This window comes from Pituophis catenifer, unplaced genomic scaffold (assembly GCF_029215685.1).
Source record: "Pituophis catenifer annectens isolate HBS135680 unplaced genomic scaffold, rPitCat1.0.hap2 SCAF_2, whole genome shotgun sequence".
Taxonomy (NCBI): Eukaryota; Metazoa; Chordata; class Lepidosauria; order Squamata; family Colubridae; genus Pituophis; species Pituophis catenifer.
The window spans coordinates 234,569,232-234,596,061 of NW_027256882.1; the positions used below are offsets into that span (position 1 = coordinate 234,569,232).

A 26,830-nucleotide genomic window follows, 5' to 3' on the forward strand; every position below is an offset into this window, starting at 1 on the left:
TGTTGACCACCGTGAGTGATCAAAGGCACGGTTACTGGAAAATGGTGCCTAAAGCAGACTCTTAACCAAGTGAATGTTGCTATTTCTGTACCGAGGGAGTGAGAAAATTGTTATGGAAATTTCACTGAGAAATACTTAACGGTATATGTCAGGTATGCCAAGGATATGGCATATATCCTTTTGCTGCAGTTTTTTTAAAACAACAACAACAACAACAATCAGAAAGGAACCACCGCATGTTCATTTCATATGTTAAATCAGAAGCATGTTCACTTCATATGTTAACTCTGAAGCTTAAATCGATTTGTTTATTTATGTAACTTCCCCTTCTCTCCATCTTTTCATCATAAGTACAACTTTAGGACTTGTGAGTTAAAAGGTTACGGTTATGGCAGAAGTCTTTTTTGGTTGATGAATGTCGTATGTGATTTTTAAATTTGTATCAGCTGTCCTATTGTATAAACTTGACAAGCCTGTTTCTATTATATTTTGTTCCTTAGTCTGCAGCTTACAGTCCTTTCCTTCAAAACCCCTTTTTCATTTCTCCGCTTTCAAGTCTCACTCGGACATTATATAGAGTCTGTCTACTGGCTATATTGGTAATTGCTGCATTACCAACACTGTAATGTCAATTAATTTCTTGAAGCTTCTCCTCCCTGAGAAGTTGCAAACTTTATTGGAGAAAGGAGGGAAAATCAATAGGGAGATCAAGTGAAATCCTGTGTCTTGAGATAGAGTGAAATAATCTAGAAAAGATTATCAGTCCTTCAGGAACAGGAAGATTGGTTTTCCCTTTCCCTTTGCAAAAACAACAACAACAACAACAAAAAACCCAGCATAGATATATGCCACTATATGGGCTGTTAATGCTGTGAATTTCATTACATTCTGTCTTGAACTAACAAAATTACAGGCATTTTAAAAACCCAGATTTGGAAAATGTAGTTTGAAAAGCTCTGCACTGATTAGCATTAAATGAAGCTCAAGATAGTGAAAGATTCAGAATCTCCTTGATGTGGCCTTTGCTGACTTTAAATTAGAATTTTATTTGATTTCAAAACCTTTCCTATAGGCAAAACTCAGAATACTAAGTTGTTGAATGATTCCAGGATTGGAGTCCCTATAAAGTGTTCTCACTGTTGCCTCCTGATCAGTGTACAGTGATCTGATGAGTCTGATCAGGCGAGTTGGGATATCAAGATCATGCAAAGCTGTCCATATCTTATTTTGTTCTACACAGTCAAAAGCTTTTCTGTAATCAATAAAGCGCATATAAGATCCTTTTGATATTCACATGCCTTTTCCAAAATCCATCTAACATTGGCAATGTGATCGTGAGTGCTGAGCCCCATTCTAAAGCCAGCTTGTACATCAGGTAACTCTTGATCAATGACTTCTGTAGCTTCTACTTAATGATTTTTAACAGAATCTTTCTTGCATGAGAAATCAATGCAAACATGCAATAGTTGGAGCAATCTCTGGCATCACCTTTCTTTATTAATGGGATAAAACCAGATCTTTTCAAGTCCTGAGGCTATTGACATGTAGTCCATATCTCTTGATACAGGGGAGTGATAATATTAAGTGGCACTGGTCTTAATAATTCTGCAAGTATTCCATTAATACCTGGGGCTTTCCAATTTGGCAATTTCCCCAGGGCCCGTTCTGCATCTTTTTTCAAGATGATTGATTATTTATTAATGAGGCTGTCGTCATTGTCATCATGACAGTAAATCAAACTGCTGTACATTCTTTTCAACTGTTCTTGATTTTCTGCTGGTCACTTGGTACATTTTCATTGTGGTCTTCCATTGCAATTGAACCTTTCCAGCATTGTTGGCATACAGTGAAGCCTATCTGATTTCAGCGTTGTCTATTTGGTGCTGCCCATGTGTATAACTGTCACTTGTATAAACCACATGTTCCATATGTTGAGATGATTTTCCTGGCAAAATTGCACTAGGCGATTGCTGGCTTTATAATGTTCACCTAGCTCGAAACTATTCTTGCAACTTCTCCTTGTCCTAGCTTTGCATTGAAATTGCCCATAATATGTAAAAGATCCTTTTTTGATATTTGCTTGAGAGTGCCTTGAAGCTCACTGTAAAAAAAATCATCATTATTTGAGTCTACAGTTTGGGAGTAGATTTGTAGTAAGAATATATATATAAGGAGGGAAAATCAATAGGGAGATCAAGTGAAATCCTGTGTCTTGAGATAGAGTGAAATAATCTAGAAAAGATTATCAGTCCTTCAGGAACAGGAAGATTGGTTTTCCCTTTCCCTTTGCAAAAAAAACAACAACAACAACAAAAAACCCAGCATAGATATATGCCACTATATGGGCTGTTAATGCTGTGAATTTCATTACATTCTGTCTTGAACTAACAAAATTACAGGCATTTTAAAAACCCAGATTTGGAAAATGTAGTTTGAAAAGCTCTGCACTGATTAGCATTAAATGAAGCTCAAGATAGTGAAAGATTCAGAATCTCCTTGATGTGGCCTTTGCTGACTTTAAATTAGAATTTTATTTGATTTCAAAACCTTTCCTATAGGCAAAACTCAGAATACTAAGTTGTTGAATGATTCCAGGATTGGAGTCCCTATAAAGTGTTCTCACTGTTGCCTCCTGATCAGTGTACAGTGATCTGATGAGTCTGATCAGGCGAGTTGGGATATCAAGATCATGCAAAGCTGTCCATATCTTATTTTGTTCTACACAGTCAAAAGCTTTTCTGTAATCAATAAAGCGCATATAAGATCCTTTTGATATTCACATGCCTTTTCCAAAATCCATCTAACATTGGCAATGTGATCGTGAGTGCTGAGCCCCATTCTAAAGCCAGCTTGTACATCAGGTAACTCTTGATCAATGACTTCTGTAGCTTCTACTTAATGATTTTTAACAGAATCTTTCTTGCATGAGAAATCAATGCAAACGTGCAATAGTTGGAGCAATCTCTGGCATCACCTTTCTTTATTAATGGGATAAAACCAGATCTTTTCAAGTCCTGAGGCTATTGACATGTAGTCCATATCTCTTGATACAGGGGAGTGATAATATTAAGTGGCACTGGTCTTAATAATTCTGCAAGTATTCCATTAATACCTGGGGCTTTCCAATTTGGCAATTTCCCCAGGGCCCGTTCTGCATCTTTTTTCAAGATGATTGATTATTTATTAATGAGGCTGTCGTCATTGTCATCATGACAGTAAATCAAACTGCTGTACATTCTTTTCAACTGTTCTTGATTTTCTGCTGGTCACTTGGTACATTTTCATTGTGGTCTTCCATTGCAATTGAACCTTTCCAGCATTGTTGGCATACAGTGAAGCCTATCTGATTTCAGCGTTGTCTATTTGGTGCTGCCCATGTGTATAACTGTCACTTGTATAAACCACATGTTCCATATGTTGAGATGATTTTCCTGGCAAAATTGCACTAGGCGATTGCTGGCTTTATAATGTTCACCTAGCTCGAAACTATTCTTGCAACTTCTCCTTGTCCTAGCTTTGCATTGAAATTGCCCATAATATGTAAAAGATCCTTTTTTGATATTTGCTTGAGAGTGCCTTGAAGCTCACTGTAAAAAAAATCATCATTATTTGAGTCTACAGTTTGGGAGTAGATTTGTAGTAAGAATATATATATAAAATATAGTAATATTTAGTAATCAAAACCCTATGATACATGGAGATTTGCAAAAACTATCAAAGCAGATAAAGCAAGAAGCCTTTTTTTTTTTTTTTTGGTTCATAGTCCGGCTCACATGCTTCTTTGGCTCCACAATCCTTATTGTGGCCTTGAGATTTTCCCTTTGTGTTGATTCCTATTTTTCCATCTTCCCTTGTGTTCTAGTTCACTCACTTCACCGGTATGGGAAATATTTGAATCTGTGATGTAGTATTTTGTAATTGTTGTTTCATGCCGGTGGTTCTTGTTTGTCAGGCTATAATCATGCTGGACTAAGATGAGAAGCAGCTTGCAGAATCATAGCGATTGGTAGGAATCATGTTTTGTTAAAGGAATATCTGTCTCCCACACTCCTTTCCATTTATGGAAGGAGATTCATGTCTCATGTTTTCTGTTTTTCTATATTTATTGAGTGGGAGTTCTTAACTGGAAATGAAACCTCAATCTTGGAGGAAAAAATTGCTTGGTGATTTTATTTAGCATCTTTGCCTCCTACTTTAGCAAACCTAATAATCTCTTTGCAATCTTTAATTCTATATCTTTATGTGTAAGGCTAATTTTCATGTCCTCTGTTTACTTGTTGACGCATTGTTTACTTCCTCTGTGAAAATGAGTGATTTTGAAATGGATATGGCAATGAGGGAGGCTTCCAGAGGGGAAATGATTGTAGTGATATGTGATTTTAATCAACATTACAGAAACCACCATTACAAAGAGATTTAATTTTAAAGAAATTTTAAGTAACTATATCCTAGACATGGAACCAACCAGAAGGGAAGCAGTAGTAGACTGAATACCAAGCAATGCCTAGAATGTAGTGTGTTAGTTAAATGATAAGAAAGATAAGCAGAGCGCTATGAGATTTCAATTATATTTAACAGTGCCACAGGAGATTAGCATAGTCATATTTGAGTTAAAATAATACTTTTTAAAAACGATGGGGACTTGTATGAGGGAATTTGAAAGGGGAAGGTTGTTTCTTTCTGGATAATGTTGCCAGGTGTCCACTATTTGAGCGGACAGTCCGCTTTTTTCACATTATGTTCACTATTTTTTTTCACAAAATAGTGGATATTTTTTTTATTCAAAAGCTTTATGATGAAATTAAAATGTAATTTAATATTTTACATATTATTATAATATATTTGATGTTTTGAATTTTAAGTAAAGTTTTGAAGTGATTATTTTAATACGTGTTAAAATAAATTTTTAAAAATGAATTTTTAAAATGAATTTTTTAAAAAGAAACTTTGAAAAATGGAATATCAGGAAAGAATTATCAAGGCTAAGAATAGTTAACCAGTAATATTGAGAACTAATTGAGAAAATAAGGCTACCTAAGGAAATGATTAAATGTGATTCACAGATTTGCACTAAAGGAATGCAAAATAACAAAGGATACAAACCTATAGAGGTTCATATTGCTAACTATAATATTAAAATATCTATCTAGAGTAGTGAACACTAGGGAAATTAAAATGAATATTAGTAGAAAATGAGCTCATAGAGAAAACTGAATTAATTACTGGTATCTATTTTCACTGAAAAGGGCAGCTTTTCAGTGTCAAAAGTGATATTTTCAGGAAATGGGTCCGAGGGCTAAAGAAACAGGTTCCAGTAATACAATTAGGAATGGAAGACATTTTCAAAAGTATTGGGAATATGAGAATATTCCATATTCTTATCATGTCAGTCCTTCTGGTAGATTGACAAAGCATCTGGGTGAACTTGGTAAAAGTGGTAAGAAATTAGGAAAGGCTGTTGAGGGCCTAGTAGAGGGCTGCACTACAGAGAAGGGGCAAGTGACAAAATGATGGCAATTTGATATTAACATCGTTAGAAATGGACACCTACATTGGTCATTGTCATATTGATATTTCCTGACTGGAGAAGAACTTGCCAGTCAAGAGAGAAACAGGATTCATGCTTCTGGATGCTTAGTTTTACATTCAGAGTGAGAAGCAGTGCTTCCTTTCTGCAAGTTTAAAAGCACCTTTCTCTAAAAAAGGATCTATTATTCTCATTTTCCATTTAGGAGATCCCTGCAGATAAGAGTTGATACTCTGACATACAATATCTTGCTTCACATGCAAAGGGAGCTAATATTAAAAATCCTAACCAGGGATAAGATACAGAGTCTTAAAAATCTGTAACGTAATTCAAAATTACAAGGAGATATACTGTAGTTTTACCTTGCTTGGTAGCTACCAGATTGGGACTGCAGCAATCTGGATAAGCAGTAGATGGCAACAAAGAGAAAAGGAGCTGAAATCTGGTAACCCTATAAATTTAGGCTCCCAAACATGAGATTATACAAAACAGAGATAGTCTTGGTTAAAAAAAGAAAAGAAGAAAATTACTTAGTCCGATATAATATCTATATGAGCAGAGAAATCATATAATTGCATTGTGCATTATAGTTAATTTGTTGTTTTAATGCAAGGTCACAAAATGTATACTCTGCCCCTTGGTTATATAGACCCCTTTTTTCTGTCAATTGCTTGTTTTCAACAAGTTTACTTAAAGTTTCACTGAAAAGAAATATACAAAGATACCCATTGAATTGAGGATTAATCACTATAGCAACTGAAATGTGGTGACTGAAAAGGGGATGTATTTTCCCCTCAGCTTCCTGCCAGCTGTCATATTCAACTTTTGCGGCATGAACCCAGTCCAAAATATAGACAGTGATCAGTGCTAAGAAACTATATCTGTATTTTTATAAATTGGTACAAGTATCACACTATAAAAGAAGACTTAATCCCTTGAATTGGATGACAGACACTTGGCACTCTTGACAAAGTTTGATAGAGAAATAACAGGCTGCTTTGTAGTAAAACCTGGATTAATGGTAAACCCCTCTTTATGTTATTGCAATGTGGTGTAAATGAGAGAAAAAGTCCCCTTTTTCTGCCCAGTGCAGGTCTTAAGTATTCTGCAGAATACTGTACATTAAAAAATTAGGGTTATTAAGAACTTATTGTGGCTCTTGAGTTTTGTATTACAAAGGTACTTTTGATTGGTCATATAAACAAAAGGTTTTGTTAGCTGCATTAGGTTTGTACTGATCATCTCTCCTGGAGTTTGGTTCAGCGAGAATGCTGAATTTGGGAGAAGAACCCACCAATTTCTATTGAAATTTTTGATTCACGACAATGAAAAAGTGTGGTTTCAAAGAGGCACAGAGAAAAAAGAAGTACTACACAAGGCTCTCAAAAGTTTTTGTCATATAAACATGAGTTTTTCTGGAGTATTTATTTATTTATTTATTTATTTTATTCGGTTTATATGCCGCCCTATCTCACAATGGACTCAGGGCGGCTCACAACAATAAAACACAAGCCACAATAAAAATAAAGACTAAAATCTAAAAAATTTAAAATTAACCCATTAAAACCCTGAAAACCCCGTCATCAGACCAGGTCAAGGGATTTGAAAAGCCAAGTTTTTAATTCCCGGCGGAAGGTGCGAAGGTCAGGCGCTAGTCGGAGCTCCAAGGGGAGTTGATTCCAGAGGGTGGGCGCCCCAACCAAGAAGGCTCTACTCCTGGGGGCCGCCAGCCGCCACTGTCTAGCCGACGGCACCCTGAGTAGGCCCTCTCTATGGGCGTGAACCGGGCAATGGGATGTTGTTGCTGGCTGTAGGTGGTCCGCCAAATATCCTGGTCCTAAGCCATGTAGGGCTTTATAGGTCAACACCAGCACCTTGAATCTCACCCGGAGGGCAACCGGTAGCCAATGCAAACCGCTCAGGAGGGGTGTAACATGGGAGTATCGGGATTCTCCCATCACAACCCATGCAGCTGCATTTTGCACCAGCTGAAGCCTCCGAGTGGTCCTCAAGGGCAGCCCCATGTAGAGAGCGTTGCTAGTCAATCCGTGAGGTGACCAGCGCATGAGTAACTGTGTGTAGGGCATCTCGGTCCAAGTAGGGACGCAACTGGCGCACCAGACGTATCTGGGCGAATGCCCCCCTGGTCACGGTCTTTATCTGGTCTTCTAAGCTCAACCGTGAATCCAGAAAGACGCCCAAGTTGCGCACCCTGTCTACAGGGGGCAAAACTTCACCCCCTATAGTCAGCGATGTATGCGAGTATATAATAAAATAATAATTATTTATATCTATTAGATATAAGCAATAGGTATAATTTTTTGAATTATTGTTAAATTAATTTCTATCTTTTATTATTCAAATTTTTTAATCTAAATCTCTTAGTTTAGGTCTTGCTGGATAAAATTGCATATACTCACCACCAGAATGGGAAGGCAAAGTATGTTGCAGGATCCATCTTTTAAGGATGTACATCTGGGGGAACAAAGGAATAGGGCCTTCTCTGTGGTGGCTGCCCCCCCCCTTTTGAAATATCATTTCCCAGTAGATAAGATTGATCCTCACCATGATAGTTTTCTGGAAGGCCCTGAAGACATGGTTCTGTCAGCAGGCCTGGGGACCTCTAGGTGATACGGAGCTAATCAAGTGGCTGGAGTAGGAGGGAGACTAGCAGAGCCCAGGGGTAGGAGTTAAATGAGGCATCAGCTTAGAATCCTTACATAGCCACAAGAAAATGAAGTTTAACTTTATTAGCATAGGCTAATAAATCAATAATTTAGAACCTTTGTGTGTGTACCTGATTTTTCATGCCTGACAGCTGGTGTGTTTGTATGATTGTCACCGTTGGGGAGGGTGTATATGGATTCTTACATTGTGAATTTTTAATGTAAATTGCTGTACATGACTTGGGCAGCCATATAAAGTTGTTTAATAAATAAGTAATAATATGTTTTTGTTTTTTTTTTAAATTTGATTTATATGCCGCCCTTCTCCGGAGACTCAGGGCGGCTTACAATGCGTTAAGCAATAGCCTTCATACTTTTGTATATTTATACAAAGTCAGCTTATTGCCCCCACAAACTGGGTCCTCAATTTACCTACCTTAGAAAGGATGGAAGGCTGAGTCAACCTTGAGCCTGGCGAGATTCGAACCTGCAGTAATTGCAGGCATCTGGTCTTAATAACAGGGTGCCTTAGACCACTGTACTACCAAGGCTCTGGTAGTACAGTGCATGTTGCATGTAAGGAGCCATTCCTTTTTGATTTTGGTTAGACTTCTTTTGTAAATATATACAGTCAATTTCTCCATTACCATATATTCTCTATTTTTGGTCTCCCAGTTTTGTATCATTGGCCAGATTTATTTTTTTCCAATATTATGTCAAGTGAACATGTGTCACCATCAGCATATATTTCAATAAATTGTGACACTTTTAATTTATACTGTGGAATCATTACTAATAAAAACATCTGCGATTTTAATTCAGATTTTATTTTCAAAACTCCCAGGTTTTTGATGTATTTCTTTTTCTTTTTTCTTTTTCTTTTTCTTCAACACTTTATTAGAGTGATGCTAGAAGAGTTTTGAATCAGTTCAGTGTTTCTGTTTATTACAAATTTCAGTTTGCAACATTTTTCCAAGAGGGCCAGGAAGGTGACTAAAGACATCTACTTATAGGAAAACTGTGTGGAAAAGCCAAGAGAGTGAAGCGAGAAAGGAATTGGATTTTTATTTATTTCTTACATTGTTTCAGTCTAGCCTCTAGGGATTCACATGAAAGGAGATCTTGATGGGTAAGGTGTTTGCATTTCTAGAGAAAAGGTAGGATATATGTTAAATAAATATACATATAATTAACTGATATTTGTAAAGAAAAGAAGTGGAGTGTTAATTTTGTGAACAATCCAGTACAAAAAAAATAATCAGTTGTGAATGTATTTCCTAGACAGTGAACAGGCTCAAGGAATCTCAGATGCTCAAACTTCCCCAGTTCGCAGAATAACAGTGGGGGAGAGATATTCTTTGTCACAGACACAAAAAGATATCTAACAACTCCCTCAGTTATGTATAGAATTTTTTTTACAGATAAAAGTATAGTTGAACCAAAGAGAAAGCGGGAGCAAAAGGGTGGACATAACAAGGAGGCTTACCATCTCCTCAGCAGCCTCTGCTTAAGTTGGATTTCCCAGAAAGCTGGTGAAAGTCCAGACAACTGGAGCAGAGTAATTTTTCTTCAGAAAAAAATTAACTCTGTAGAAATAGTAAAAATCTATCCATAATTTTGCATCAGATCCCGATTGATTTTTCTGTGTGGTGCTAATTAAGCTTTATTGACTCTTGTTCTTATTTATAAATTAAGATATTAAATGTGTAACTCGGGTTTGCTTTCCAGCCTTTAGACTGAACTAAAAAAACAAAACCCTCTATTTATTTATAAACGTCTTCATATGCTATCACTTCAAGACAAAACATCAATATCACAGCAGAAGCATCTTGTGGCCTGCCGGCTGACTGTATATACTTTGTATATTTTCTTTTAAAAAGTAGATTTCATGTATCTTTTTTAAAAGTAAAGTTTGATTTTGTTTATGGCTTGTGAGATTGATTTATTTCCCCAGGGCTGGTTGAAACCTCAAGTTACAAACGCCAAGCTATACAGCCAGGAGTTTGCATTATAGTAATTCTTCAATTTCTAACCTTCATTTTTACCTTTTAAAAATCGGAAAAACAAAGCAAATTATAAGATTCTGATCTCACCCTGGGAATTGAGGCAGAATGTCCAGTGATGTGCCTCTGGATGGTAGGTGGTGGCAGCAGAACTAGTCAAGCCATAATCCCCAGGCAAGAGACAAAGCCGGGGGCTTTTTGGAGAGTTGGTTTGAGATTTCCAGCCTTGTATATATGAGTTCAGCTGTTTTGCTACAGTAAGATAAACATCTAGAAATTAATTTAAACAATTTTGGAATGGCATTGACATTTAAGATGTCAAGATCTCAAATAATTATATTTTAGCAAAGATTCAGACAGTTTGCACAATTTTTTTCTCCTATTTTGAACTATCAGTGTGGCTCTGAAATTTGCTTATTTTCAAGCCCTGATTAAAAACAACATCAGCAAACATTTACATTCTTATATGATACGGTTTGAAAGTCTCCTGAATGTGTTGAGCTTTATTTCTTGATAGTCATTTGTGAGAACTCTGTAGATGTTTAGCTTGATTAGCTGCCTTTCTTTGAATGTTTGACAAATTCAAATGAATTCAGTATTTCTGCATAACAGAAAGCTAGTTGGTTAGTTTGTTTAGCTAGCAGGGTTTTTTTTTCCTTCCCCCTAAATACTACTTCAAGGATAATTTATGAATGCTTAAGCTTATTCTGCCATTAGTATGAAATATATTCTGTTTACAATTTTATTATTTAGCCTTTGGGCAGAAACCTAACAGTTAATTTTGAGAAGAGTATTTCAAATACAAGCTTTGCAAGCACATTTAGCAATGTTTACCACCCCCCCCCTTCAGATCCCATCTGTAATAATTTATTTGTACTAAGAAGTACTGCATTAGTTTTAACAACATTTCTATTCCCTTAAAGACGAGAAAGTTTGTGGGCTTCTAGTCTACTTACAAAACCTGGTTATTTTCCAAATAAATAAATAAATAAATAAATTAAAATGCTACTTTTTTGCTTAACAGATGTGCGGGTTGGTACTATTTAATGAATAAGGCAAATAAATGAACATTCTTAGGTTTCAAAATTAAGAAAAATATGATTATTTAGTATATTTGTTTTCCATTAATTCAGTGATATATTAATATACTTTTAAATTCCTAAGCGGCTTATCTAAGATTATAGGGATGAGAAGTTGCTGTCCTAGTAATATGTATTGCTTATTAACATCAGCGTGATCTGTTGAAAATCAAGGTTATAGAACCAAGGTAGGTATTCAGCATTTAAAGTACCCATATTAGTTTTGTTTCTCAGTTATATCATCTTGCTGTGTTTATCATCTTTCTTCTCCACCTCAGGATAGGCAGTACTATATGGACCAATGGACCAATAATTTGTTGTAAGACAGTTTCACATGAACGGTTGTAATGATATAAGCCACTTTCAACATCTGGGCAATAATAACTGAGATCAGGGTACTCACAGAAACTTTCTTAGGTACCTACCATGGTTGTTTTTCCATTGGCTTTTCATAGATTTTTTAAAAAATGTATATATTTTTTAATGGATTACTTGGCAGAGTTCCAACCTCCTGCATTATCTTTGTTTTCATTAATCCCAAATGGACCCAACTTGCTTTGTTTAAAAATAAAAGTTATACTGTCCACTGCTTTGATTTCCCATCTACCCAGAATAAGTATCAAGGTATATAGTAAAAGTGTGAAGATAAAAGAACATCCTGAAACAGGGAGTAGGACTAAAAATGGTAGTAAATAGCATTTTGTCAGTGCCCTCCTCTGCCTGCCTGCACTATGGAATAGCCCACCCCCTGTATAAATCTGAAGGACCCCTATCACCCTGGCCTTCCAGAAGGCCATTGAGACTTGTCTCCTTCCCTGGATCAGAGTTGAACCCATACATATATGTTTGGCGTAAAATTACTATTTAGAATTCTTTATTGACCAACTGTGATTAGACACACAAGGAATTTGTCTCCGGTGCATAAGCTCTCAGTGTACATGCAACAATAGTGATAGATCATTATCATAGTCATTATAAAAATACATTCATCATAAAATATTAGATACAAAATTTAGTGATAGTCATGGATACTGAATAAGCAATAGAAATGTTACGTTGCCTTGTTCATATTAAATGATGTGGGACTTTTTTTTACTTTTGTTATTTTTGTACATCCATACATGTTTTTTGTGTCTAGGCTGAATTCTATGCCTATTCATATTCAGATGCAGTTTTGACGATTCTTATCTTAATCTAAGCTTTCATTATTCTTCTGGCAGATAATGGAGAGGCTATAAGAGGCTTCTCGTCTGGACTATTGTAACGCTCTCTACATGGGGCTCCCCTTGGGGTACACCCGGAGGCTCCAACTGGTGCAGAATGCGGCCGCGCGGGGGATTATGGGAGCGACTGGGCGCTCCCATGTGACTCCTCTCCTGCGCGAGCTGCATTGGCTTCCGGTGGACTTCCGGGTGCGCTTCAAGGTGTTGGTGATCACCTTTAAAGCGCTCCATGGCTTAGGGCCAGGGTACTTACAGGACCGCCTTCTGCCACCAATAGCCTCCCACCGGCCAGTTCGCTCCCACAGAGAGGGCCTCCTCAGGGTGCCGTCGGCTAGACAATGCCGGCTGGCGACCCCCAGGGGGAGAGCCTTCTCTGTGGTGGCACCTACCCTTTGGAACAATCTACCCCCAGAGATACGAGTGATCTCCGACCTCCGGACCTTTCGTCGGGCCCTAAAAACTCATCTCTTTCAGTTAGCCAGTCTCTCTTGATTTTATGATTTTATGGTTGGTTTTAAATTTTGATATGGATTTTAAATTGATAAATTTTAAACTATGGGCCAAATTTAATTATTTTAAATCTATTTTTAATCGTATTTATGTATAAATGTTTTTATTTTGGCTGTTCACCGCCCTGAGTCCGAAAGGAGAAGGGCAGTATAGAAATTCAAATAATAAATAAATAATAAATAATAAATAAATAAAATAAGGGTAAAAAGCCGAAGAAGTTGGATTGTAACATCAATAATGTGAAAGTAATTACAATGGTTCGAAATAGTGGCACAAGATAAAGATTCACAGCAAGCAAATTGAGCCAGAACAGGACTTTTTTCCTCCGGTTCTAAAATTGACCAAACAGGAGGGAAAGGAATTAAATGAGGAATATTAATTGGATGCATTGCAAAAATTAGCATGGAAAACATCTGGAAAAGCAAGAACATTAAGGCATCAGGCTAGAAACCAGGAAATTGTGAATTCTAGCCTTAGACATGAAAGCCACCTGCATGACTTTGGGCCAATCACATCTCAGGTCAATTCACAGAATTGTCGTTGTGAGGAAAATAGAAGGAAGAAGGAGTCTTAGGCATGTTCACTGTCTTGTTATATGTAAAGATAATAAAATTGGGATAAAAGTAAATAAATCCAACTAACTAAGCAGTTTTTTTCTCCTGTAATTGCTTATGACATTTATAATTTGACAATAAAAAAGATAGGAAAAAAGTAGACTCCCATCAAATTATGAGTTGAGAGACAGTTATTGTAATATCATGAGAAGCAAAAGTAACAAAAGAGGAAAGTTAGAGGAAAGCCAGAAATCCTGCAAAATAGATTACTAAAGTAAGACTACCTTCTTTAGGTCAAAACCCCAGTTTCTAGGAAATAGGATAAAGATGCCCTTGAGTCAAGCCCAACCTTTGGTGACTACTTCCATATAGTTTTATTTGCATACAGATTTATATTATTATTAAAAATGATTTACTACTGCCTTCTTTTAGGATGCTTTTTCAACTTTACAAATCTGGTTAAATCAACCCCCAATTTCCCAGATGGCCTCCCATCAAATACCAACCAGACCCAATCCTATTTAATATTTACAATCAGCGATGTCTATTCCAGACCAGTACCGAAGTCTAAATGGGTTAGTGTTAACTGAAAGTAGTTGTGGTGAGCAGCTAGAAACTGGGAGAGTATGGGCTTTAGTCCCACTCTAAGCACAAAGCCAACTAGATGACCTTAGGTTACTCATCTATCTCAACCTAAAAAGCAGGCAATGGCAAGCCACTTCTGAAATCTTGCCAAGAAAACTGTGGGAATTTATCCAGATAGTGGCCAAGAGTCAAGTGATGTTGGAAGGTGGGATAGAGGTAAGGGTGAAATTAATCTACCTTAAAGATTGTTTAGAAACTGCAGTTGGTCCAAAATATAGTAGGAAGAATATTTCTTAAGAATGTGTATTACTTTATATTTTGCCAATTTTGTTTCTTTGGTTTCTTGCTTGTTTCAGAGATGTTATAAAGCTGGTATTAAAATAGACTATGTTGGTCCATTTGAAATTTTAGTTATGGTATATGAAAAAAAGAACTTTCTTTATATGGACCTGCCCAGTTCCTAAAATTCTATGCTACTATCATTGAAAAGGGAAAAGGAACAGAAGTGAAAAAAGTGTGAAATGTTCATAGATCAATTCGACATTTTTTTCTTATAAAGATTTTGAAATTGACAGTCATTCCTGTTTCATTTTCACATGTCTTCATTTATGCTGATTTTAGTTTAATTTTACTTTTTTGTTTAATTCTTGATATTAGTATTGATGTTACATTTTAAGTTTTATTCTATTTTGGCTATTATTTACTGTTTGTATGCTTTATAGCTTGCAAAAAGGGGATATAATTGAAATATAAACATTAGTGTACATAAACTGATGTTCTCAAAAGCTACCAGTTTCTTTCTCTTTTTCCTTTATATGAATGCAGAAAACAGCTCTGTTGAATTTCACTGCAAAGGAACCATTAAGAGCTCATTACCAAGAGTGATCATTTTTCACAAAGTGCCTCAAGTTTTGGTGACATGTTAACATTGATTAAAAATCAATTTCCCAATAAAAACATCAAGCAGTTGGTGATATTACGAATCCCAACATAATAAGGTCAAAATCATTTTGAGACAAAATCTGTAAGGAAAAAGCAAGCATGTTAATGAGAAATAATGCTGAATAAAATAACTATCAAAATATTTTACTTTAAATTTGATTTAGAGAAGCAGAGAGAGTCCTGAAGATGTTTCATCAAAGAGAAAAAATGTGAAGCAGGATCATTTAACAAGTGAAACCAGCAGGCCTCCTCTCCTTTATATTACACATCCTGTACACCAGAAACAGAAGAGGGTTCACCGGATAGGCTCAGTTACCTTCCTGGTTGGAAAGACACCTAGAAAAATCCGCAGGTAAGATTACAAAGTTGGATTGTAAAGTTTTAAGTGACCTCAGGTTTTCTGGGTCCTGTCTAATTGTACTGAACAGGATTTTAAAATAAAATTAAAATTGAATAAGTAAAATAAAATAAGAACAATAAGAAATAAAATAAAATTTATTTGGAATTATTACTTATTATATTTTGCAAACTATTTAAAAATATTTGATTTTACAATTAATAGCTTTTTGAAAATTAATGCAAGCATTGCCAGTAGTTTATATCAATTAATTTTTGGTGATTGTGTGTAACAAGCAGATGCAGCTGAAATTATTTTGTAATAGTTTAGTGTAACAAAATGTTGTGTTTACTGAAATTTCTTCATTCCCTCACAAATTGTTAATGATATATATTTACAGCTATGGCATTGTTTAATCTCTCTTCCCCATTGGTAATACAGGTAGTCCTCCACTTACAGCAGTTCATTTAGTGACTGTTCAAAGTTACCATATCACAGAAAAAAGTGACTTATGACCATTTTTCACACTTATGACTATTGTAGCAACCCCATTGTCACATAATCAAAACTCAGGCAGTTGGCAACCGACTCATATTTATGATGGTTGCAGTATCCCAGGATCATGTGATCCCCTTTTTCAATCTTTTGACAAGCCAAGTCAATGGGAAAATCAGATTCGCTTAACATGTTACTAATTTAACCACTGCCATGATTCACTTAACAACTGTGACAAGAAAGGTCGTAAAAGGAGGCAAAATTCACTTAATAAACATTTCACTTAGCAAGTGTGGTCGTAAGTCGAAGTCTAACTGTAGCTGCAGAATCTTCTACCAGTAATAAACAGAAAAAAATCCAGAGATTGAACTGAGGGAAAAGTCTGTGTTCTAACTGAGCAATCACACTATGTTGCTGTTGTTACCGTGTTCCCCCCAAAATAAGACCCTGACTTATATTTTTTTTGAACCCCGAAATAAGTGCTTGGCCTTATTTTTGGGAAAGTCTTATTATTTTGGGGCATGTGGAGCAAGATGGGGCTCCTCTTGCCATCTTACCTGATTTACAGCTCTGCATTTAAATATTTTTGGGGAGGGCTTATTTTTTGGGGAGGCTTATTTTAGCGCATGCGCTCAAAAGCCTCATTGGGCTTATTATCAGGGGATGTCTTATTTTCAGGGAAACACGGTAGTTGCGAAGTCGTGTCTGACCCATCACGACCCCATGGACAATGTTCCTCCAGGCCTTCCTGTCCTTTACCATCCTCTGGAGTCCATTTAAGCTCATGCCTCCATCCAGCCACCTCTTTCTGTCGTCCCCTTCTTCTTTTGCCCTCAATCTTTCCCAGCATTAGGCTCTTCTCTAGTGAGTCACAGTATAGATACTTAATTATAAGTATTTGATCTAATTATTGGAAAGTGACTTTTGAGAGAAGACTAGGAAATGAAACACTCTATTTCATTTATGCTGACCTCATCAAGATTTGTAAGAAATGTCTTATGAAGTCTGCATTGGCCAAGAGTGTCACGTTTCATTTCAGAATCACTGCATCATAGTCATATTAGCTTGATCGCTCACATCCCCTTTTCATGAGATGAATTATTCCTGAAAATCTCCAAAATAGTTAGGGTAGAAAAAGAAGCAAAATGATGGTTTAGGAATAATTTCTTTGATGTGCTGTCTGGAGATTTTCATATGGGGCAGATTAAGTCCTCCTATATGGGGCCTTTGTCATTTCAGAAATACAAGTAAGGAGTGGCCTTTAGAGGCTTTGTACCTCTCTTTAGCTTACCATATCCAGGAATCTAGACTCATGCTAGACTCCAAAATTGAGGGAGATGGTCTTAACAGTCACTGAAATAAGTAACCTAGTTAAAGAAACATATAAGCATTTGAGATCATTAGGTCTTAATGACACTTCTATAATGAAATATATTGCATTCATAGTTTGGACCAATTATATTTTAAAAGCCATTTGATTTCTGCAGATTAGGGTACAAATCATACTTTATTTACTATAAAGTAAATAAAGTAAGTATGGGACACAAATATTGCTAAATTTACTGTAATTAATTTAGTGAAAGTAGAATTATTAAAGTTACAATCAGTATAAATAGTAATATAATAAAGATAGAAAGCAGGTAGAAGGAAGAAAGACATCTTACCAGATCAGAAGCTTGGACATGCTCTGTGAAACAAATTTCTTGTGGTTTGTGTTTGAAAAACTTGGCTTATGCTTCTTTGGGAAAAATTCCAGAGGTTGTGTTTACAGAAAATTAGGGAGTTTTTTCATGTGTTTTAGTAAGAAGAAGAAAGATTGTATATTAAGAGATGAGTAAATAAGTTTAAACAAATAGGCCTTGGTATTTTTGTTCAGATTATAAAATCTAATGACAGAATAGATATTTTTATATTTTCTTTAAAAAATCTCTCCATTTCTTCACAGTCCTTGTTTGAAAGCTTTTTAAAGTTTTGAAATAGGAAAGAAAACTTTTTCCCCTGATCTCTTTGACAATCGCAGATATCCATATGTCATTATATTTCAGGGGTTGAAAATTTCCATTCCCCATAAGAAAGTTATTTTTGAAAATTCCACACCAGTTCAGATGTAACACCAACCCTCTATGATCTGACAACATCACAAAATTCTCCTTGTCAGATGATTCATAATATAATTCTAGCATTTTGCTTAAAACTGATGCAGATGACAGTGTTTACCTAGTTGCCAAACTCATTTCGGGTTGTTTTAGATAGTTTGCACAAACATTGCTTTAGATTCCAAACCCCAATCTGCAAAGTCTAAGTAGGGTCCCAACCCATTTCATGTTTTGTTTTTATTTAAACAAAATTCCAATCCAACATTTCCTGTGTCTGGATTTCAAAGCATGATTTTAAAAGAATCATAATTTAGTAGCCATTCACAAACCTTAGCTCAACATTTAGTGCTGAATTCTGAATAAGATATTGGGGGGAGGGGGCAGAGGGACCAGTTAAGTAAAGTCTTTCTCTTCCCTATTTAATATTAACATTTTTCACTTGTGTAATCTCACAAGCAGAATGATAAAAATAGTGAATGATAAATCAAGGAATTCAGACCATGCTGTTACCTCAACCTTTTTCTTTTCCAATATAACCCACTGATCTAGATCTAGTCATAACATCAGCCTTTTTATTTTGTGACAATATTTCCATTACTTAGTCCTAACCTGGTTTTGAAAGAAGTATCATTGATTAACTTTGATATTGATTATCTGGTTTCCTGTTCTTTGAGAGAATTAACTATTCTTTTCACCAATTGCTGTAGGAAGCAGTTTGAGGAGATGGCAGATCTTTTTTATAAAGCTCCTGTGGAAGAATTTGCAAAGTACATCACTCAAACTACATCAGAAGAAAGGCAGAAAATGTTGAAAGAATTTTACAGTGCAAAACATCCAGAGTTAAAAGATCTTTTAAAAGTTGATGTCCCAGCTTCTGTTTCAGAAGGAAGCAAGAAAGGCGGCAAGTATAAAACCAAGTTCAGGAAAACCCCCTCCATTTCTAACCCTGGGCAATTGAAGCCTGATCTTCCTATAGATCCGGGTGTTCCAGGTAGATCTGATGGTGAAGAAAAACAATTTCAGTATAAGCTTTCTATACAGGCTCCTGGGGGTCAAAATGGGGAAGACAAACAATTGCCAGCTGATATTCTCGAAGACAGCATTAATGGGAGAAACAGTCAGGCATCCAAAGACTTTATGGCATCTGAGTCACTAACCAGTAAATCAAGAATAATTGAGAGACTGTCTGCAAGTAGTTCTAAAGGACAGCTGAATTTGAAAGGGACACTGTCGCCCAAAAAATGTCTCATGTCTGACCTGGAAAGCAGACAGGCTGAAATCTGCCCGAAAAATGCTGTTGCAGACTTGCTAGGAGACACCTCTATTTTAAATGACCTCTTCACAAGTAATGAAAATAGTCCAGCCGAGATACCCAGGAGGCCTCTTAATGGGCCTGCCGAAAAAGCAGCAACTCGACCAAAAGATTTCTGGGACATGCTGAATGAAGAGAATGAGGAGTGTCTCCAAAGACTCACAGATGTGACAGCCATAGAGAAACTGTGTGAAAGACCGTCTTTCACTTTTTTGTTCAAAGAGAAAGAAGAGAGTGAGGAATTACTTTGGAAGGAAAATGACAATTTCTTATGGAAAATAGATAAGAAACCTGACACAGATGATAAATCTTTTTCTGGTATTTAATCTGGAATTTAAATATTGAGGGGGGGAAAGATAAAAATGTTCACATTTTATTCCCAGAACTGGCTTAATGCATTTAATTAATTTAAGTTGATTAAACAACTTAATGCATTTCAAGCTTTTTAAAAAGCTTTTTCAAGGATACCTTCCTTTCAGAAATTTTACAAAGAAAATGTATGTATTTATTTTTCAGCCATTTTCTATCTGTTTTAAGGAAGTTGCAAGAAAGAAAAGGACAAGCCTTTAAAAAGAATTAAAGAAAATTCAGAGTCATTGAGTGAGGGTATTTTCTTCCCTATTTTTTCAATGGGAACTGGAACAAGTAGATTTGACAAAAGGCAAATGAGTCACTTGATCAGTTTGAAGGAAATCAATTTTCTTTCAAATTCAATTTCAATTTCTAATTGGCAATGCAATTTCAAGTTTATTCAATGTGGAGATTTTACTAATTTGCTTTGCAGTCAAATCTTCACATTGAAATTTCCCCTTGCCTGCAAAGTATTATCCTTCCTTATATGAAAAAGCAGCATCTTGAGGAGGTTAAACAGAATCTCATTTTCTTTGCATGCAAACTCTGAGATCGACCACATTCCTCCCTTTCTACTTTGTTAAGTTACATGTGTTTTTATCATGTATTTAGTATGGTCAGGGTACAACAGCTATTGTAGTGTCGTGTAGTGAAAAACTATACTCTTTTAAATTGTTCATACTCTGGTGATGTTTGGATCATAGGAGTTTCTATTACATTCCTGAAGCAATTGAAAACAAAATTGGGACTACATTGAAAACAATGTGGGCTTGGATTTAAAAATAAAAACAAAGTAATCTGTAAACTCTTCGACATTGTGGGTTATGTACCAATTAAATCTTGTTTAGAATAGATTCATCAAAATAATGGGACTTCTAGATTTAAATTCCAATTTTTCAGAAGGTCTTCCTACTGAATGCTCAGGTCTCCCCTGAGCATTAATAAATTTGGATACAACTCAAAATGTTTTGAAAGTACTCAGTGAATAACAGGAGATAGTTGTACACTACAATTCGGAGAATATTTGGACACAGAGAAATTCTACTGCGACGATGTAAATAGCAGTACAAGATTGCAGTGGATGAATTAGTATTTCTACCTATTTGAAACTAAAATGATCAGTGTATGAAGTATATGGCAATGTCCCCTTATCTGTTTTTATTTAAAAAATGAATTGTATTTTAATAAAAAATAATTTTAATAAAAAAAATTAAAAGACTTCTTTAAAAAAAGCATTATGATATCTGTATCATAATTATTTATGTGTGGGGTATCTTCTTGGGCCCTTAAGAACTCTGGATGTTAGAATTTAGCACATCTTAAAAAGACAAATATTTCATAATATTCTACTATTCATCCATTTTTTTATAATTTGAAATCTGTTAGGCTTCAATGCCTCACTGAAAATCTCTCACCAACCTTTGCTGAGTGGATTGTATCTTTTCACTTCAATACAGAATTTTTGCAGATCAGCAAAAATCACATTATGATATTGGCTAGTTTACCTGTAAACAGTTCTGTGCCTATGTATTGTAAATTATTTTAAACATTGCCTAATTTCACCAAAGCTGTGGTTGTGAGACTATTAAAAGATGATTAGGAAACTTTAACTTGGATAATATAATTGTAAACTGTCCATTTGAAAATAAAAATATTTCTTCCTTAAAAGCATAAAAGTGCAAATTATATGCCCCCATGAAGTTTCTTAAATGTTTGATTCTTCTTAAATGAGTATTTTTTCAATCTACATGATAAAACTGTTTTAAAAATATCCCTTGCAAGTTAAGCATGAACTAGAAAAACATTGACAGACCTTATAATGTGTTGCCTTCATTAGCAAAATTGGGATACATTCAGAAATGTATCTGTCTTGAAAATAGCCCATGTTGAACTGTAAAGCATGTTTGTTTGTTTGTTTGTTTGTTTGTTTGTTTGTTTGTTTGTTTGTTTAATTTGTATACCGCCCTTCTCCAACAGGACTCAGGGCGGTGAACAGCCACGGTAAAAACACAACATATAAAATTTAGAAACAATTTAAAAACATTAAATACTTTTGGTCGTCAATTTAAAATAACCCAATTAAAACCAATTATAAATTTAAAACTGTAAGGATGGGGTCAAGCCAGCCCGGCTAGATGGAATAGATGTGTTTTCAGGGCCCGACGAAAAGTCCGGAGGTCTGGATGTTCAGACATCAGCACAGGAAATGTTTTGTGATATTTTGCATTATGTCCTAAACCATTTTATAATAATTTTTAAGGTCATAAAACATTTTATAAAATTTGCCAAATTTCAATATCACAGGAGTTATGGGTCTTTGGACACATTCTGTAAGTTAGCCCATTTGAGGTACCTTGGTTCAAAAATTGTTGCCCTATGGTGCATCGTATATAGATATCTATATTTTCCTTTGGGAAAATAAATTGCATTAAATTACATATACATCAAGAGAAGGTACATTAAAATAAAGTGAATAATCAAATAACTACATTGGGAACTGGCAGCACAGAGGCAACTCTGCATGAGATCTTGTAGGTTGCTGAAATCTCTGGAGAAGAAGTTGAAATAAGACTTTGCATTGGATTGCGTGATGGCAATAATGGAAATAAGCAAGTACAATAATACATTGTTAATAGGAAGAATGAAACAGCAATTCTCATTCACCAAAGTTAAGCTAAGAAATAGCTGCTTCCTTACCTTAGTGAAAATCAACTTCTCTTCAATTGCTCATAAAATGCTATACCTTGCAAAACAAAGGCAATATGTAAGCAACTTAAGGCCCTTTTTTTCCCAAGCACAGCCACAATGAAATAACAGTCATAGCCCTTATGTTCTTTCCCTTCAAACTTGGTGTTTGCATGTACATCTACATGCATTTACAATTTCCTCCGTTCAGTAGCAATTCTATTTGCAGCGAGGGTCAGAGATCATTGATGCTGTCCAGGCATGATAAATGTGGTAACAAATTTGGTACACACGGAAAGCAAACTCTCAGGTGTTAGATGAACTATTCAACATATTCTGGCATCAAATTTCTAAGGGTGCTCAGAAAGCCACCATCTGGTGACACCCTGGAGTTGATTCACATTTTAAAGAAATACTACTTTAATGAAGGCATGAAGTGTACTTTTCCAGATTAGTGAAAGCTCCATTGGACTTTGTGAACCTGTTAATACAGTCAATACTGGAGCAAAACAAGAATGTTTAATCCAAAATTGTGCTGGGACTAGTGCAAGTATATGAATTTAACCCAATCAACTGTAGAGTTCTGTAATGCTTAGACCTTGGTCAATCCTCTGAAGCAATGAAATGAAGATGAACAGCAGATTAAGAGCACAAGAAACTCTGTTGAGAATCACAGTCTGCTTCCAAATACTTATTAGATGAAATGCCTAAGTCACTTTCAGTGCTGCCTACCTGCTCAATGGGGTGAAGTGGGATCATTACAATGAAGCCTTGCCAATTCTTTTTGGGTTCAAGAACTTGTCAGATACCAGACAACACTTTCCCCAATTAGATCGATTGTGTGCTATCATATCCTAAAGTTAAAAACATACTAATTGGTTAATGCCTGAACGAGTTAAATGTGTTGTATGTATCAGGTTTAGGTGTTTGAAAAGTGGAATTAAAATACAGCAAATAAATAAATGGGGTTCCAGGAAAAGAAAAATAGTGGATCTGTCTATCTTTGCTCTGACCCACCATCATTTGTTTCAGCCCTGCATATCCAAAGAATGTAAGACTATACCTAAAAGTCCACAACTGTTCTAATTACCGTATTTTTTGCACTATTAGACACTCCAGACTATAAGACTTAGCTTTCGGGGTGGAAACAAGGAAAAAAATCTGCATTTGCCTCCCAGCATCCATCGGTATTCATCTGGCTAACGTCCTTGCAGCAAACAGCCAACAGCCTGGTCAGCTTCAGCACGTTACCGCAGCCTGATTTACCACGAGCAGCTGATTGGTGGTTGGATCGGCCTCCCAGAATACCACTGATCAGCAGCAAATGGCAACCCATGCCACCTGGAACGGGCTGAAAATGGAACACGCAGAGGCTGAAAATGCGGTGCGCAGAGGCCAAAAATGGGGCATGCAGAAGCCAAAAATGGGGTGTGCTGGTGGGGGCCAGCAGGTGGGCGGGGCTTCAGTAACATTCACTCTATAAGATGCACAGACATTTCCATCCACTTTTTTTGAGGGGGGGAATGCCTCTTATAGGCCGAAAAATACGGTAACTGGGAGCAAATGAGATGGATCATAGACGGATTATACAGCAAGTTGGCTGTGGCGAGTTCCATTCCATACTGAAGGTTACCTTTCTCACCCACTTTTAGGTTAGTGTTTGAGAATCTTTTTGTACCTGTTTCCAATCCCAACAATGCATATTTCCACTAGATGATCTTGCCAATGTCATTGAATGCCTTTTTTAAAAAAATATTTTGCAAGGCAATATTTGTACATATGGTTACATTATTAGAAATTCTCAACTTTCCAATACTTGTTTTTCCATCAGATAGCAGACCATCAAAAGAGAAGGTTGCCTCTTTCTGTTGATTACATCTTGTCCTGATCATAAAGAGCTGTATTGCAGAGCAAGATAAGTGCTTACATAGAGCAATAACAGCGTTTTTGTTTCCTTACCAAAAAGTGATGCAACCCAAAAAAGTGGCAAAGGTCTATCAAATATAAGGGCAGATAAACCCTCGTGTTATAATACCATGTGTTCTGTTCACATGGTATAGATCCCATCCTTTAAAAATGCTTTTGGATAGAGCTAAGTCATGTTAGAAGATCCCATTTCTGTGGGCTTCCCATAACTGCCTCCTTTACCATCTACCTGTAGAACTCAGTGTTCCCTTAGTACTACTAAAAACCAATGCAAAGAATTGTTTCTTTTTAGTTCAGTCATTCCTGGACATCAAATATCCACCTCTTCCCTAAAATAATTGTATCAAGGGATTATTTTATATGATAAATAAACTCAGCCAAATTAAGTGTGCTTGAAAACCACCACCTCTACTCACACACAACTCACTTCAGTTCCATAAACCTAAGGTTTTCACCATGATAGATCACACAACTCCTTGGAAGACTGCAGGGGTTGTGGGACATCATCAACAGACACTATAATCATATTTGACCTGATATTTCAATATCTTCTTCAATGTTGTAGGAAGTAGCAACGGACATTAAGGGTATATAATATACACTTGTAAAACAAATAAGCTCCATCAGAAGGTTCACCAGGATGTTGTGAATGGCAATATCTCAGTAGCAATAGCTCAAAGATAACTGATTTCAATTAAGTTGAAGAAAATGATAACTACTGTAACATATCAAAACTTATACTATGTATGAAATGTATATTTAATACATAACAGAGGTGTGAAGGTATAAATAGTATAATTGATCCCATATACTTTGGTTTTTATATGAAGGGATTAAGTATAATTCACCTCATGTATATATTTTCTATAATTCCTTTTTGACAGGAAATGTAGTAAAATTATGAGAGACCTGAAGGGTTGTGTGGGGATAGATAGATAGATAGATAGATAGATAGATAGATAGATAGATAAATAGATAGATAGATAGATAGATAGATAGATAGATAGATAGATGATAGACGGATGGATAGATAGATAGAGATGATAGATAGAGATACAGATAGATAGATAGATGATAGATGATGGATGGATGGATGGGTGGGTGGATGGGTGGATGGATAGATGGATGGATGAATAGATGGATAGATAGGGATGATAGAGATACAGATAGATGATGGATGGATGGATGGATGGATGGATGGATGGATGGATAGATAGATGATGGATGGATGGATGGATGGATGGATGGATGGATGGACAGCTGGATAGATGGATAGATAGAGATGATAGAGATACTGATAGATGATAGATGATGATGGATGGGTGGATGGGTGGGTGGATGGATGGGTGGGTGGATGGATGGATGAATAGATGGATAGATAGAGATGATAGATAGAGATATAGATAGATGATAGATGATGGATGGATAGATAGATAGATAATAGACAAACAGGCAAACAGATAGATGATAGACATTTTAGTCCCTCAATTGGAGAAAAGAGCTATAAAGAGATAGCATGAGATTGCACCAAAGTGAATCATGCTTCTCTCCAAGTCTTCTGTATTGGCTCTTTGTATTGTCAAAATCATAACAATTTTTCAAGGAAGAAAAAATAGCACTCTCTCAAAATGACAAATGAGTAGCACCACTTTGAAAGAATAAAACTAGAGAGCACATCACATTGCACAAAAATAGAGTGCCTTTTTAAAGCTACCAAACAAAGGCACAGAGTACCAGGTGAAACCATTTTCAAAATTTTATTTCTTCTAGCTTGCCTTCACAAATAACCACAAGAAAAGTGCCCAGGACTCCCCTTCAACCCCTCCCTCCTAGCATTGGAGGCATACTTGAAAAGACAACAATATACAGATCAGCTGCCTTTTCTTTTGGGAAAAGAAAAAAGAGCATGTGGTGGGGAAAGGATTTTAGTGACTTTCCTCTTCACCGTGGCAAGCACATACTGTAGTAATCCATTTTTTTCATCAGCTCATTGCTAACAATCAGCCGCCTAAGCTCTGAAAACCTCCTTTTGCCATTCATTGTAGTCCGATGCTTAAAGGATTTAATGTCAGTCATCATCTTGTTTTGGAGGAGAAGGAGGGAGGGACGGTGGCAGGAGGGGAGGTGGAGAGAATGACGAAGAGAGTGAGCTGGAGTTCAGCAATTGCTGTGGTCTCTCTCTCTCTCTCTCTCTCTCTCTCTCTCTCTCTCTCTCTCTCTCTCTCTCTCCTCCCTCCCTCCCTCCCTCCCTCCCTCCCTCCCTCTCTCTCTCTCTCTCTCTCTCTCTCTCTCTCTCTCTCTCTCTTTCTCTCTCTGTGTGTGTGTGTGTGTGTGTGTGTGTGTGGTCTGAGGCCAGTTTCTCATGTTTTACAGGGCGGATTTCATTCTCAGTTCAAGCAAAACTTGGGTCTCTCAATGCCTTCTAAAATATAGACAATGGTTCTGTGTTGGACTGCTACTATTCACAAAAGCGAATAAGCTATTTGACTCAGGATGGATTCTCCCTCCTCCCGGAATGCTTAGATATAACAATTTGAAA

At 36.2% G+C, this 26,830-nt stretch overlaps 1 protein-coding gene across 1 annotated transcript in view; it reads left to right on the forward strand.

The window, feature by feature from the left end:
• The window catches only part of ERCC6L2 (ERCC excision repair 6 like 2), a 64,366-nt gene extending 44,661 nt beyond the window's left edge, over window positions 1-19,705 (forward strand). Inside the window, exons 18-19 of the mRNA XM_070935639.1 lie at window positions 15,254-15,441; window positions 18,725-19,705. Of these exons, the coding sequence (XP_070791740.1) occupies window positions 15,254-15,441; window positions 18,725-19,655 (1,119 nt within the window). The 3' untranslated portion in view covers window positions 19,656-19,705. The remainder of the gene's footprint in view (window positions 1-15,253; window positions 15,442-18,724) is intronic.
• The last annotated feature ends 7,125 nt before the right edge of the window (window positions 19,706-26,830 follow it).